Source organism: Lissotriton vulgaris, chromosome 12 (genome assembly GCF_964263255.1).
Source record: "Lissotriton vulgaris chromosome 12, aLisVul1.2, whole genome shotgun sequence".
Classification (NCBI taxonomy): domain Eukaryota; kingdom Metazoa; phylum Chordata; class Amphibia; order Caudata; family Salamandridae; genus Lissotriton; species Lissotriton vulgaris.
Window position 1 is genome coordinate 663,532,159 of NC_141700.1, and position 15,542 is coordinate 663,547,700.

Genomic DNA, 15,542 nt, shown 5'->3' on the forward strand with positions numbered 1-15,542 from the left:
TGTGCACAGCATTCTACAGTAATCTACAGAAATGACAGGTGAGCCGTCGTACAGCCCCTAGGGGACCATGTTATGTTATTTATTAAGCGCGTGGCTACTCCATGGAGTATCCTGGCGCTGAGGCAAACAAGACCCGCCTGTACCAAGAGACCCACCGAGCTCAGTTTATGGCTGTTGTTGGAATAGCCAAGTTTTACTTTCCGTCTAAAAGTGATTAGGTCCGGGAATTTCCTCAGGGCAGAGGGGAAGCTATTCCATAGGCGGGAGGCTGGCACTTGGAAAGATCTACAACCCATCCGGGAGAGCTGAATACGAGGGGTGATGATCAATGACTGAGATGATGACTGCAAAGTTTGACAAGGGATGTAGGGTTGCAGTCTGCCCCCAAGGTATGGGGCGCCGATTTTATGGAAGGCCTTAAAAACCAGAACCAATGATTTAAAGACGATCTGGTTCTTAATCAGTAGTCAATGCAAGGAGGCTAAGAGAGGGGTAGAGTGAGTTCTAGGCGCAGACGAAAAGATAGCTCGGGCCGCCACATTTTGGACCACTTGAAAACGCCCAAGTAAGGATTTCGGCAGGCCAAGATACAAAGTGTTAGCATAATCCAGTCTCGACACCACAAGGCTTGGACAATCGTCTTCCGGTGGGGGACCGGAAGAAGGGGCGAAAAGTTCCTCAACATCTTCAACATCCCGAAACAGGTCCCCGCCACTGATTGAATTTGGCCATTCATAGAGAGAGAGTCATCAAGTTTGACTGCCAAATTTTTTACTGTCATGACAGCTGAAGTGGGAGGAGACATGTCCTGCGGCCACCAGTGATGCCAGAGGTCACAAGACTGAGAGCCGAAAAGCATTATTTCTGACTTCTCAGGATTGCACTTCAATTTGTTGAACCTGAGCCAGGAAAACACCTTGGATAGGCAAGTGTTCATTTCATTGCCGTTGAATTCTGAGCCCTTTCCACAAGTGAACAGTAGGTGTGTGTCGTCAGCATACGACACTATCTTAGCCCCATGCTTCTCAGCCAACTGTGCCAGAGGCTCCATGTAAAGATTAAACATGGTTGGGCTAAGAATTGAGCCCTGAGGGACCCCCACACTCATCGGGGGCATAGGGGCCGAAAAAGGCGTGCACCAAATGGTTTGTTGGCGAATTTTCAAAAAGAATTCGAACCATTTTAACACTGTGCCTCCGATCCCACCCTTTTGGAACCTTCGTAGAAGTCCATTATGGGGCACAGTTTTAAAGGCCGCGGAAAGATGAAGTAGCAACAAAGCCGCCCTGCTCCCTTATCCAAGGTGATTTTAATAGTTTCCACGACTTCCAGGAGGGCAGTCTCTGTGCTAAAATTGGCTCTAAAACCCGATTGGCTTGGATGGAAGAGGGAGTTAGAATCAGCATATTCAGTGATTACTGAATTAATATATCTGAAAGAGACACGTTAGTGATAGATTCCTTACCTTAGAATATCCCCGGGCGTCAGACTGGATCCGGAAAGTTTTGCGTAGCAGTACCCTTGCGCGTCGGTAGGCGTCGTCTGCGGCTCCGCGTCCGTCGTGGGCGCCGTGATGACGTCGTCGGAGTACTTAGACGCCGCCTCCGCGTGCTGACGTCAGTTCTTCTTTTTTCCGTGCCAGCCAGCGCAGATCTGGAAAGAGCAGTTCCCTAGTCACTTTTTGACTAAACTTTTGTGATCTTTTTTGATCCATATTGAAGTCTTTACGACTCCGACGGTGCCGTTAGGGATGCCCGGCTTCAAGCATTGCGACGAGTGCGACCGTACCATGTCGGTTACGGATCCCCACCGCTTGTGCCTGATGTGTTTGGGCGTCGACCATGACGACGAGGCCTGCTCCGACTGTCTGGCCCTCTCGAGGAAGGCCAGGCGGGAGCGGTCCCGCAGGCGACTCGAGATCCGCCAGTCGGCCCCGCGCCGTGTGAGGTCCCAGTCCCACGGGAGGTCGAGGGACAGGTCGCGGGGACGGAGCCGTCACAGCTCCGGGAGTCGGCGCCACTCCTCCGGGTCCAAGTCGTCAGGTAAGAAGCATAAGAAGTCGAAGAAACATCATCGCTCTTCTGACTCCCCCCGACGCTCGCACGATGCGGCCGGGGGTTCGGGTGACACCGCCCACGCGGCTCCTCGCGAGTCGTGGGCGCCGCGTTCGGCCCCATACCCCCCGGTCCCTGGGCTGAACGCGACGCCGGAGGAGATCGAGCGCTTCCTCATGGCCATGAGGTCCCTTTCTTCTCCGACGGGTTCCGCGGCGCCTACGGGCCCAGTGAACCCGTCTGGGGGCCCTAGCGGGTCGGGGGCTACGACCCCGACGCCGTCGGGTGCTCCGGCCTCGACGCCGACAGCGCCTTCGGTCCCGGCGCCGCAGGGCCCCACTATCCCGACGCCGCCGGTGCCCTCGGGCTCGGCGCCGCAGGGTACAGCGGCCCCGGCGTCGTCGGTGCCTTCGGGCCCGACGCCGCAGGGCGCCGCTAGGCCCACGTCGGGCGCTGGATCGTCACCGGTGGACCTTACGACCCCCCCCGGCGTCGGTCCGTGTGGTGTCCCCTCCGGCGTCGTCCTCGGGCGGCGCCGTCCCCGATGCCTCCTCTCACTGGGTTCCGGCGTCGGAACGGCGCCTGTGGCCGCCGATCTCGATGCCGTTCGGAGAATTTCAATTCTATGAACCCACCTCATTCGCTTATGACCCTGAATCTCAGGAGATGGGGGACGAGGAGAGTTGGGAGGGGTCTGAGGACCCTCTGACAAGGGAATGTCAGTCTAACATGGACTGGACAGGAGACCTTGGGGAGGCCAGTGGCCTGGACACCTCTCCAGACATTGGATTCGTCTCTCCTCCGACCGTGGCTTCGGAGGAGGGCGCTACATATAGTGTGGTGTTGATGAGGGCTGCTAAGGCCTTGGGCCTTGAGCTCCCCGTCGCGGCCATGAGGACTAACCTCCTCACTGAGGTCCTTAAGCCGCAGTCATGCTCCATGGAGCCTCTGCTGCCGTTTAATGAGGCCTTGACGGACGTTCTTTTGGGCACTTGGTCCAGGCCCGCTACAGGTTCGCCTGTAGATAGGAACGTGGCCAGACGCCACCGCCCGGCCCCGGGCGACCCATGTTTCCTGTCCACCCACCCCACCCCGAGAGTCTGGTTATCCAGGCCTCTAACTCCCAGACCGCCTTCCCGACGGCTCCCCCTGATCGGGAATCCAAGAGGTACGAGGCCTATGGCAAAAAGGTGTTCTCGTCCCTCAGCTTGGGACTGCGGTCTTCCAACACCGCATGCATCTTGAACCGTTTCGCCACCGTTTCCCACAGAGAGTGGGTGTAAGTGCTGCCAGAGTGTCCGTTGGAGGTACGGGCCAAACTCGGCCAAGCTTTACTGGAAGGCCGGGACGCAGCGAAGTATAATTTCAGGTGTGGACTGGATACTACTGACTCGCTGGGCAGAGCGATGGCTACGACGGTGGCGATACGACACCACGCCTGGCTGAGATCCGCCAACTTCTCGGCAGACGTCCAAAATACACTCATGGACATGCCGTTCGATGGCCGTCGCCTCTTTGGCGACAAGGCAGACCACGCGCTTGAGCGCTTTAAGGACTCCAGGGCTACGGCCAAGTCCTTGGGCCTCTCGGCCCCGCGCCAGCAAATGGGTGCCTTTCGTCCCTTTCGTGGCCAGGGAAGGGGCGCCCCCACACGTGCCGCCAGCCAATCGCCGCAAACTGTCGTCCAGCGCGGCGGCGGCTGTGGAAACCGCCGTGGAGGTGGTCGGGGAAACAGGCGGAGCCAGTCCACACCTACCCTCGCAGCATCCGCCTCTAAACCCTCCTAGTCCGTGCTTTTCGGCCCATGTGACGCCAGTGGGAGGCAGGGTTCGCCATCACCACCCTCACTGGCGCACAGTCACTTCGGACAGGTGGGTGCTGCAGATCGTCCGAAGGGGCTACTCCCTCCCCTTCGAGACGACCCCTCAAGCCATGCCACCGCAACACCACCTCGTATCGGGGGATCACTTGCGGCTCCTGCAGGAGGAAGTGTCGGCCCTCTTGGCCAAGGGGCCATCGAGCGCGTTCCTGGGCCAGAAGTAGGACGTGGTTGCTACTCCCACTACTTCCTGGTACCCAAGAAGGGCAAAGGGGGCCTACGCCCTATCTTGAATCTGAGGAACGTCAACGGCTTCCTCCGGAAGGAGAAGTTCAAAATGCTGACGCTAGCTCAGGTCTTGGCTGCCCTAGACCCAGGAGACTGGATGGTAGCGTTGGACTTGCAGGACGCATATTTCCACATCCCCGTCCTGCCGGCCCACCGACGTTACCTGCGGTTCACGGTAGGCCTCGAGCACTTTCAGTTTACCTTGCTCCCCTTCGGCCTTACCAGCGCCCCACGGGTGTTCAAGAAGGTGATGGCGGTGGTCGCAGCTCACCTGCGCAGGTTAGGGGTTTCAGTCTTCCCCTACCTAGATGACTGGTTGTTGAAGGCGGGCTCGCCCCAGGCAGTCGTCAACCACCTCCAGACTACGGCGGATCTCCTGCACCGGCTGGGATTTTCCATCAATGTGCCGAAGTCACACCTGTGCCCCTCTCAGAAGCTCCTTTTCATCGGAGCTGTTCTCGACTCGGCGCAGTTTCGGGTTTATCCGCCCGAACAGCGGGTTCGGGATATACAGGCCCTGATTCCGATCTTCGGGCCGTTATCCCGGGTTTCGGTCAGGTTGACGCTGCGGCTTCTGGGGCTGATGGCCTCCTGCAGCCTTCTGGTGCATCACGTACGGTGGCGGATGCGGGCTCTGCAGTGGGACCTGAAGTTTCAGTGGGCCCAGCACCGGGGCAACCTGTCCGACCATGTCCTGATCTCGGAGGGCACTGCGAGACAGCTGCAGTGGTGGCTCACGGACCGCGATTGGGTCAACTGCAGATCCCTCTCCCTTCCCCAACCGGAGCACGTAGTTGTGATGGACGCGTCCCTCCAGGGCTGGGGAGGCCACTTGGGAGAGGCGGAGATCAGAGGACTCTGGTCTCCGGCGGAGTCCCGGCTCCATATCAACCTGTTGGAGCTGCGGGCGATTCGTCTGGCACTGAAAGCATTCCTCCCGTCTGTCCGAGGGAGTGCAGTGCAGGTGTTCACGGACAACACCACCGCCATGTGGTACTGCAACAAACAGGGCGGGGTGGGGTCGTGGACCCTATGCCATGAGGCTCTGCGCCTCTGGCAATGGCTGGAACATCAGGGCGTGACTCTGGTGGTTCAACACCTGGCAGGTTCTCTGAACACCAGAGCGGACGAACTCAGCCGTCGGTGCTCGATGGATCACGAATGGCGTCTGAACTCGGACGTGTCGCAAGGCCTCTTTCTGCGATGGGGAGAGCCTTGGTTAGATCTATTCGCCACCGAAGAGAACGCGCAATGTCATCAGTTCTGCGCGTTGGAATTTCCAAAGCGGCACTCGCTCGGAGACGCTTTTCGTCGCGAGTGGAGCTGCGGTCTGTTGTACGCCTTTCCGCCTATACCTCTTCTGCCCAAAGTGCTGAAGAAGATCAAGCGCGACCGGGCACAAGTCATCCTTGTGGCTCCGGACTGGGAACGAAGGTACTGGTATCCCGAGCTACTCAGTATGTCAGTCGATCCCCTGGTTCGTCTGCCTCTTCAGGAGGACCTTCTGTCGCAGCAGCAGGGGACGGTCCTCCACCCGAACCTGTCCAGTCTCCACCTCCATGCATGGAGATTGAGCGGCGACAGTTGAGGCCATTTGAATTGCCTCCTGAAGTTTGCGACATCATTCTGGCAACCAGGCGTCCCTCCACAAAAATGGTATACGCCTGCAGGTGGAACAGATTTGTGGCATGGTGCACAGCAAAGGCTGTGGATCCCCTCAATGCCCCTCTCTCTGAGGTTCGCCTCTTCCTTCTTTCTCTTGCCCAGCAAGGCTCTGCTCTGGGCACTATCAAGGGCTATCTTTCGGCTCTTTCAGCCTTTCTGAGGCTGCCTGACCAACCTTCTTTGTTCAAGTCCCCTATTGTCAACAGATTCCTGAAGGGCATCACTCATTCCTTTCCTCCTGTTCCCTTCGTGATGCCTCAGTGGGACTTGAACCTGGTTCTAACTTTTCTGATGTGCGCTCCCTTTGAGCCACTTCATAACTGTCCACTTCGCCTTCTTTCTTTGAAGACTGCCTTCCTGGTAGCCATCACCTCTGCCAGGAGAGTGAGTGAGCTCCAGGCTCTCTCTCTTGTAAGCCTCCTTTCCTTTCAGTCAATCCGGACAAGGTTGTTTTAAGGACTAGGCCCTCCTTCTTGCCTAAGGTGGTCACGGCCTTCCACATTGGGCAGTCCATCACGTTGCCCACCTTCTTTCCGCCTCCGCACCCCTCGAGAGAGGAAGAGAGGCTCCACCGTCTGGACCCAAAACGTGCGCTCTCGTTCTATCTGGATCGCACACGCCAGTTCCGGGTGGATGATCAACTCTTTGTTGGGTACGCGGGCGCTAAGAAAGGGAAAGCGGTGCACAGGAGGACCATCTCTCGATGGATTATCATGTGCATCCAGGCGTGTTACTCCTTGGCTAAGAAGGAGCTGAGGGCTCATTCCACTCGAGCCACGGCCACTACAACTGCCTTGGGCCGAGGTGTGCCCTTGCAGGACATTTGCCAGGCAGCTATGTGGGCCTCGTTGCACACGTTTGCTAGGCACTACTGCCTGGACAGTCAAGTCCGGAGGGACGGCTACTTTGGCCGCTCCATTCTCCAGGACTTTCTGGTGTAGTTATTGGTTCGCAGACCCACCACCACAGGGATGGTATTGCTGGAGTATCTATTCTAAGGTAAGGAATCTATCACTAACGTGTCTCTTTCAGATGCACAAGTTACTACTTGTGTAATGATATATCTGTAAGAGACATTAGTTAGTGATAGATTCCTTACCGACACACCCATCCTCCCCGTTCTGCGAACCGATATCTAGGGTTAAGGTCATCCCCTTTCAGGGCCCTAGTTTTTTGGCACCAGTGTCGGTTTTTGTCATGGCTCTGCGCTTCTGGCGCGGAAAAGCTGTGGCTAAGAACTGACCTCAGCACGCGGAGACGGCGTCTAAGTACTCCGACGTCATCACGGCGCCCACGACGCCGACGACGGACGCGGAGCCGCAGACGACGCCTACCGACGCGCAAGGGTACTGCTACGCAAAACTTTCCGGATCCAGTCTGACGCCTGGGGATATTCTAAGGTAAGGAATCTATCACTAACTAATGTCTCTTACAGATATATTGTTACACAAGTAGTAACTTGTGCAACTCTCCAGGACCTTAGAGAAGTATGATATTAAGGAAATAGGTCTGTAATTACTGGCCACCAATGGATCGGCCGCAGGTTTTTTTAAAAGGGGGAGGATTTTGGCCTCTTTCCAACTCTCAGGCATTACTCCCGCCTGAAGGGCAGTATTCAAAACTGAATTAACGGCTGGGTTAATTACCTTGGCAATAGCTGCCAGCGTCTTGGCCGGACATGGGTCAGAAGGAGTCCCAGATTTGAGGGTTTTCATCAGTGTCAAAGACTTATTCAAGGGTAGTGGAGGGAACTGGGTGAGAGCAGGACCTGTCGACAGCGGATAGGACAGGCAGGAGCACTATTGAGTTATGGGTGTGTGCCATGACTCGTGTATATGTAATATAAATATCGTCTGTACAGGCCTGGTCTCACTGCTATCCCGAGTAGGGTCCTCATGTTCCTTTACTGTGTAAAGTATTTGCAAGCCATGCTCGTGCTTACTTTAAATAATATACACTAAATACTTGTAAAGAAACAGATGGACAGCTCCATCTTCCTCTTCATTTGTTCAAAGTTTCTCTCCCCATTTGCCTTAATAATGGGTGGATCAGCAATTTGATAATTAACTTTGTTGCCTCTGTTCACTCGAGGTTTCAGTATTCTACTAGTGCTGACATGTTTTAAAGGAGATGTTCTCTGAAATATACAATGTTTGTTACCAATCTTATCTTATCTTAAGTGACATTTATAGAGCGCACTGACACCATATGCTTCCTGGCGCTAGAAGAAAGAGTGCAGGGATTGTGAGGAAACAAGCTAACCGGTTTGGGTGAAAAGACGGGTTTTCAGAAGCTTCCTAAAATTTAATAGGGAACAGCTAGACTTAACTGACAGGGGAAGGGGATTCCATAGTTTGGGGGCCAGGTGGGCAAATCTGCGGCCGCCAAACTTTTTAGTTTTTACTTTGGGGGTGACCAGCAGGTGGAGATGAGCTGACCGGAGATTGCGCGCCAATCAAACTTGCTTGGTCACTTTTTATGGTCTGGTTTAACAGCAAACCTGTGGCCAACCTATTATGTCCACCAGGAGTGGGGCTTTCGCTCCGCCCACTTGTTGGGAGGCAGGAGTACATATTTCGATTGGGTAGTAGTTGTGTGCTTCCACAAAATATTGCTTGCCCCCACTATAGCTGTGATCATTTTGTTTATCCAGCTGCTGAGCTTGAATTTTCAGGTGCCACACACATGCCAGTATAATGCTATAAACGTTTCTTAGATAACCAGATGCTTTGTGCTTTTCTCCGGAAGCACCACAGCTGGGAGGAGGGCAGACATTAACGTACTTGAATTTTTAGGTCTGGATTGACAATGCATTGATAGGTTTTGCCTATATGCATTGCCAATGCCCGTTCTGCCCTGAGCCGATTTCTCGCACTTTATCATAGCTTGTGTTTTGCGAAGGAGAACATTATTTCGGGAGCGTAAATGTGTAAAAGGATGCGTTGAATCTTTTCTTATCTGCTCAGTATTCTTGAAGAGCTTTGTTCTCACCCTTTCAATTGCTTTTCTCCTTCAGACGTCGCGGTTTCTAACGGCCCCGACTCCCAGCCAGGGAACGAGTACCTCCACCTCCTGGATGAGCCCGGGGAAGGGAGCGAGGAGGAGTGGGAGCAGGTTGGGCCCCGCAACAAATCCTCAGTCACTCGACAGGCGGATTTTGTCAAGACACTAATTACGGACATATTTGGTGGCCACATAAGGTATAGTATTTTTCCCAGCATTACTTTTTATATTGCGTTTTTGACCTGTACATTGGCATATTATCTTAACTGGCCTTTTACCACTTTACATAAAATTACAAAATAGCATGCATAGCCTTTTGTTTAATAATCTTGAACTATAACCCGGTTTTGGAATAGATTGGTAAAGAAAAATGACCAGTGGCAGACTCGACAACCCACAGTCTTTATATGAGCTCCGACTAAGCTCTCTCATTGCCAAAAGATGGATGGATGGATTCCTCGGCCACAAGGCAATCTCCGGAACTGGCCAAGGTGTTTACATAACAAATCTAACAGACAGTTGTTTAATGGGACAAAATAACTTTTAGTGCCAACAATATGGGAGGCAAAAATGTATGTTTCATAACAAAACTGGCCGAATAATAAAAAATCAGATAAGACATTCAACAGTTCTAAAGTAGAGTCTTAAAAAGTCACTAATAAGTCATATAGAAAAAGGCCACTGGAGGGCGTCAGAACACCAGAAACGGCAATCACATTGGCGCACTCCTAACCCTTTATAGATTGCTGCCAGATTCTCTATGCGAATGTTGCACTAATGCTCTTTCTCCATCATATGATTCTTTCTGATATGTATTAGCAGTTGGGCGTCTGTAGGTGCCTGTGGTTTCCTCGAAACACCTTACATAAAAATGTTTTTATTTTATTTGAAATATATACACATTAACAGGAAATACGCATTCTTAGTGGTAGGTATTCTTTATCTTTTCTCTTGGATTTAAGAAATGCATTCCCTAAATTAAATCGGGCATATATTACTTTTGACTGGAAACCCACTGCTTTTTACACCTTCTGAGCTGGAAAACAAAAATGAAAATGTAGTCTCCAGCATAGACTGCAAAGAGTGCTAAAGTGAGGCTGCACCTTTAAGAATTTCTGAAGTTCTGTTAAATCATGCCCTGCAGGATCAGCCAAGCAGTTTGTTTTTTTCTACCTTACCGAAAACAACCTTCCGAAAGGCTATTTTTGCTTGAAACCTCAATGTTTTGTGGCTGGTTTTATCGCTTGTCTTTTTTTGTGCTCTTTGTTTTTTTCTTCCTTTAAGTCTTGGGCTTACCTCCACGCAATCTGTTAACTCGGTGGCCCTGGTGACTCTGTTTCATAAGTGCTTTAAAATGGCGAAAGTTGTCCTGGAATAATAAGCATGGCATCTGTGGAGTCTAACTGTACAGAGAAGCAAGTTCGTCTGTTATACAGAAGGCTGGAGGGAGTGAGAGCGAGTGCATCTCACAGGGGACTGCAGTGATTCTTTCTTGGTCATCAGCTCCAGCAGGGGAAGAGAGCAAGTGCCTTCCTCAATCTCCCATGTGCTTGACCAGGTTAGACACTCCCCATACCCCTGGGATACCCAGACATTCTCTCGCTTCACTGGTTGACGGTGAAGCATTCACCATCGAATGTTAGACACTACCTGCCTGATTGTATAATCTCGTGGTGGATATGCCTAAATGTCTGCACATCTATAAATCGGTCTTCAATTTACTCATTCCCAATCTGATGAATCTCCTATTAGATGGTGCTCCCGTGGTGCTATAATACCCACCCACCTTAGGTATAAATCAAGTAAGCTGCACAAAATGCAGTCTAGTACAATAAATCCAACAACGCACCGAAGCGCACTAGGTACTGTTACTCTTATCCAAACAAAATAGTCTCTTTGATCAGCAATAGTTTCTTATGCAATCGTTGATTGAAGTTCCACAGATGATGGCATGCAAAGTCTATTTTATTCCAGTGATAAACACAAGTGCAGCAGACTACACAGGTTCTGCACCGGGGACTGTTGGGAAACCATTGTCGGTGCCAGATTCTTCCTCCTCATCTGAGCTGATTTAGGTATTGAAAAAGATGAACCTGGTCTCCATCTGCCAGCCCCCCAACATGTCAAGACTTTCCAGCAGGCCCTGCTAGATCTCTTCTGGACAGCCCCATTAGCCCTGGTCAAGTGCACAAGGGTGGAGCCAGTCCTGTGGGTGAGGTTATTTTGCCGGCGCTGACTCAGACTGACTCCATGCTGCTTCTGAAGAAGCTTGTGCCTTCCAACTCTGTGTTCCGCACTGCCTGCGTCACAGACCCTGCTGCCTCCTAGAAGCTATTTTCAGTGCCCTTTTCAAAACCCTCAACGTTTATGGACATAACCAGAGTAGCAAAAAAATGTAGTTCAGGCCTCTTTTGATATTATAATCTCTTGCTGTTGTCCAGAGATTTCCTATATGGAAGAACTTCTCAGATCCGACCTCCAGTGTTGTTATCATGCCCATGAAGTGTATGGCTGTATAGAGGGGGATCGCTTACAGGTAGACGCAACCTCCTCTCCTCTTGCAATATAAATGCTACCCCTTTTCCTGGACTTGAAAAATGTAAGTGGTCTGGATTCATTTCAAGAAGGTGTTTGGGTTAGGCCTCTGGATTGTCCTCAGAGGAAGTCTTTGACAATGTCAGAAAGTCCTGTCATTGAATGGATAATACACGGGATTATTACAATTCCGATAACTTTCAGATTTAAAAATTGCCTTGAATACATACCTACTGGCCAGTATGAACGACTGGGTAAAGGATACATTAAATCAGCATGGAAATTACCATACACACATTCATGCTATACGATCCAAAATGTATTACCTTCTTTTCTGGTGTGTGCAACTTGCTTACCGGGCCATTATGTCCTCGCCCTGTCTGCGCCCATGAAAAACCCCTTCATCGATCTGGTCCATGATGGTTTGAACCCTTTGAAATCCTTTAGAGTGCCTTGGAGTCTGTTGACACTATGGCTCAATTCACGAGGACGTCTGCCAAACCTAATACCCTTGTTTGGATTCATTCCACTGAATTCTTGGTTCGTGTTCCGGCAATCTTCATGTATGAGTAGCTGTTCAAAGAGAAAGGCTCATGCCCCATTGGAATGCCTCTAAAACAGACACTGCACACTTTCTAGACCTAGACTCCCTACTAAAACAATTCCACCATGAGTACAGGAAGTTTCAAGGCGAAGTGTGGCTCACCAGTTCGAGGAGGCAGTCCCTGATGCAGAGGTCAGACCCGGGACCAGGGTTCAATCCCCGACGCGGCAGGGCCTTGAGCTCAAAATGTCCACGGACTCGATAATTCTCGCCTCGGTGCCTACTCGAATCGTGGGTTCACACTCTGCAACTCTGGGCAATAGCTTGCTTAATCTCCACTACGGCCCCACCGCGATGGGATGCCTGGTCTTCACCTTGGGGATGCCCAGTAGGGGTAATCTTGCAGGGAAAGGCCAGGACGGGTTCCCAAAGCAAGCGCCTTGAGACCTTACGGGGAAAGGCGCTATATAAGAACGTATGATTTACGATTTATATATATTTACTTAGGCCTAATTGCCCTGGCAGCGTCCACTTTCTCCGCACCAATAGCACCAGCTCCATTCTCCAACATCTCCTGCTTTAAAATCTCTTTGACCATTGCCACCCTGAACCCATTGAACCACAAACATTAGTCTCCCATTTCTTCGATGTGATAAACTGCACAGGATATGCCCATCCACTTCATTAGTCTACAAGAAAATGTTGTCTGGCACACACCTCAACTTTGGAGGCAGAAATTCTGGATCATAGGTCCATAGAAGCTTTCTCCCATGATGGAAAGGGGCACACAGGGTTTAATCTTTACATCTTGGTCCCAAGAAAGAAAGAAGGCAGTCTCGGACCCATTCTGATGGATACCTCAAACCGCAGACTTACCTTTATAATATTCCCCCAGGAGCCAGTCTGGTCTGGAAATTGTCTGTGTTACCGGGCACCTCTTGAGGGCACTGTGCAAGTCTAAAGTGTCCTCGTTCCACCCTGAAGTAGCTAAACAGAGCCACATATACGCACCACCTCTGTTCGTTGGTCTGTGCCTTTTTCTGTGGAGCAAATAATCACATTCCATATTGCTATAGCCACTACTAAAAGAGAAGATAAGAAACATAAAAATAAAAAGTGAAATAAATCTCTCTTCAATTAAGAGATTGTTCCTTTAATGTCTCCAAAACCATACACAATACAAAATCCGAAAAAAAATATGCCTAGTATACAGTTCAGGTCCAAAAGAAACCCATCTACACAATTGCCACGGGAACAATCCTACTTTCACGATTTGGAACTGGAATAGATGAACCTAGCCCAATTTCAATTGTGCTAGCCGTAAATAAGCTTGCGTGATGAATATACCCAGTATTTTTTATGGAAATTTCAAAAAGTAGGCTAAGCCAACACTTATTTTGCTGCATTCTGCCGCTTCATCAGGGCTCTGTCCTTAACTACGGTTTAAAATGGAACATAAAGGAAGAAACAAAAAACAAAAAATAAAAATGAGTTACATCAAATATATAAACATCAAGACAAATATTTTTATATATACCAATTATACTAATAAGCACTCAGGACAGGGCGATAAAAGGCACAGCCAGAATAAATCTCCGGTGCAGCTCGGAAACTGTCCTGAGGAAGATCCGCCGTGCTTATTAGTCGATCACTCACCCATTTGGGTCGAAACGTCTACGTGCTTGCAACAATCCTGACCCTACTCTCTCCGCCCCGCGTAAAATGGGAATTTAAAATCCCAAGCGGCGCGGAGCTTTATGTACCTAGGGATGGATGTCCTCTGAATGACCAGTTTCAACAATTCATACAGCACTGTATATATCTTGTTCACATTTAGCACTTTTTTCGCACTTTGTTCACCATAGCACTTGCGCCGGTGGAACAAATTGTGTGTTCATAAACTTTGACAGCCTTCTAATGTCATCTTCGACACCATAAAATGTAAAAGAACATATTGATTTATCCTTGAATACAGACTTTGATTCAAATTTGGTGTGTATTTTTATTCATGTTTATTGTCTTTTCTTCTTTCCTTGTCATTGATTATTACTGAAAGGTTTGAGTATTGTTTTTATTGGTTATTATTCAGTATACCAAGAATCAATGCTGTACCCGACAGAACTAATGATATGATATCAACATACAAGTATTCTATACTAACAGTCTGGAAATCCTGACTCACCAGCGTCGAAGGTTATTTCCTAACCAATTACCCGATATAGTAGCCCTTCAAATTGTACAAGACTAAGCAAACATTTCTCCTTTCCAAATTATCCACTGGAAAACCAAAATTCACACAATCCATTCCTGGTTCCTAGTGGTCTCGAACCATGATCATCTATATCAAAGGATATGTTACTCCCCATTACGCTAGATCTGTCTCCAAGCAATTTACAGACATACATAGTTTCTGGTAGCATGGTTATCCATATATAAAAGAGAAAATTCATGTAAAACCACATTCAGCCTGCCAAGCGTGGATTCTCAGTTGTGAACAGTCTTACATTTTATGTTAAAAGGAAGGGTAAAGGAGTTGCATCAAAACCCAATTATCCATCTATCACAAGTAGATTACCAGTCCTAGTACTCTTGAACTATAATTGAGCTTTTCTCTGGAATGCGCTGCTCCTTGCACTCCGTAACATTCAAGACCGAGCAGTATTCAAGAAAAACTTGAAAACACATCTTTTTGCTTAAATAGACACTCACCCTTCTTGTAGGCTTCGCGCCGGACACTTGTGAGTATCCGTGTGCGCTACAAATTAAAATGATATCTTGTTTGTATATCAAAAGCTCTGTCCCTCCCTATTCGGTTATATCTTTAATAATAAAGTCTGCAATATACACAGGCTATATGGCCAAATGAGTAGAAAAAACTAAAAATATACCAAAAGGCCACTTTTGGCCAATCTATCAACCATATTAGAGCACACTATTGCTGTCACGTTTCCAGTCTACAGCAGACTCTAACCTTTTCGATCCACTTCAAAGGCTGTATCTTACCTGCTATGCTCTAAACACATCCAAATATAAAAGAATTATGTAATCACATTAAGTGCATCTGTAAAAATAGATAAAAAAGAACAGTGACAAGAAAACGTATTGTAATCCTATATTTGAATCACTTATCAGGGAAAGTTTACTGATAGTAATTCCCACTTGTAAATAAACTTTTCTATTATCTTCAGGTCGGATGAAATTCCTCATCAGTACCAAGTCCCATTTTTACAGTTTGCATGGTATCTATCCACCAAGTTTCTCTGAGCTGTGACTTATGTTCACTATATTGGGGACAATAAAGCATTTTATTTGGAGAGGTTTTTTTCTGGTCTTCTCTTTAAGTAGTGGTTATAGCAATATTGAATGTGACTCTCCTTTTTGTTGTGAATATGCAAGTCAAAAAGGCTACAGACCTCAAAGGGTTTTTGAAGCTTTGTGCGGGGCAAGACATTTAATTTATCCTTGATTTATACTATAATGCAGCATGCAACCATGTCTACCTAAAATAAAAAGTTATAATTAATACCCAGGAGGTGTTCATTAAAGCATTCTCATCGAGAGATGTCTTCTAACGTATTGCATTAATGTTTTTCTCTTCATATAATAGGTGATTGTCCAGTTGTTTGATTCAATA

The 15,542-nt window shown here is 49.1% G+C and overlaps 1 protein-coding gene across 2 annotated transcripts in view; it reads left to right on the top strand.

Annotated features, from left to right (window-relative positions):
- USP10 (ubiquitin specific peptidase 10) overlaps positions 1 to 15,542 on the top strand; it is a 319,435-nt gene that overhangs the window by 214,694 nt on the left and 89,199 nt on the right. For both annotated transcript variants that reach the window (XM_086945847.1, XM_086945848.1), the window contains one exon: positions 8,843 to 9,026. In XM_086945847.1, the coding sequence (XP_086801973.1) occupies positions 8,843 to 9,026 (184 nt within the window). The remainder of the gene's footprint in view (positions 1 to 8,842; positions 9,027 to 15,542) is intronic.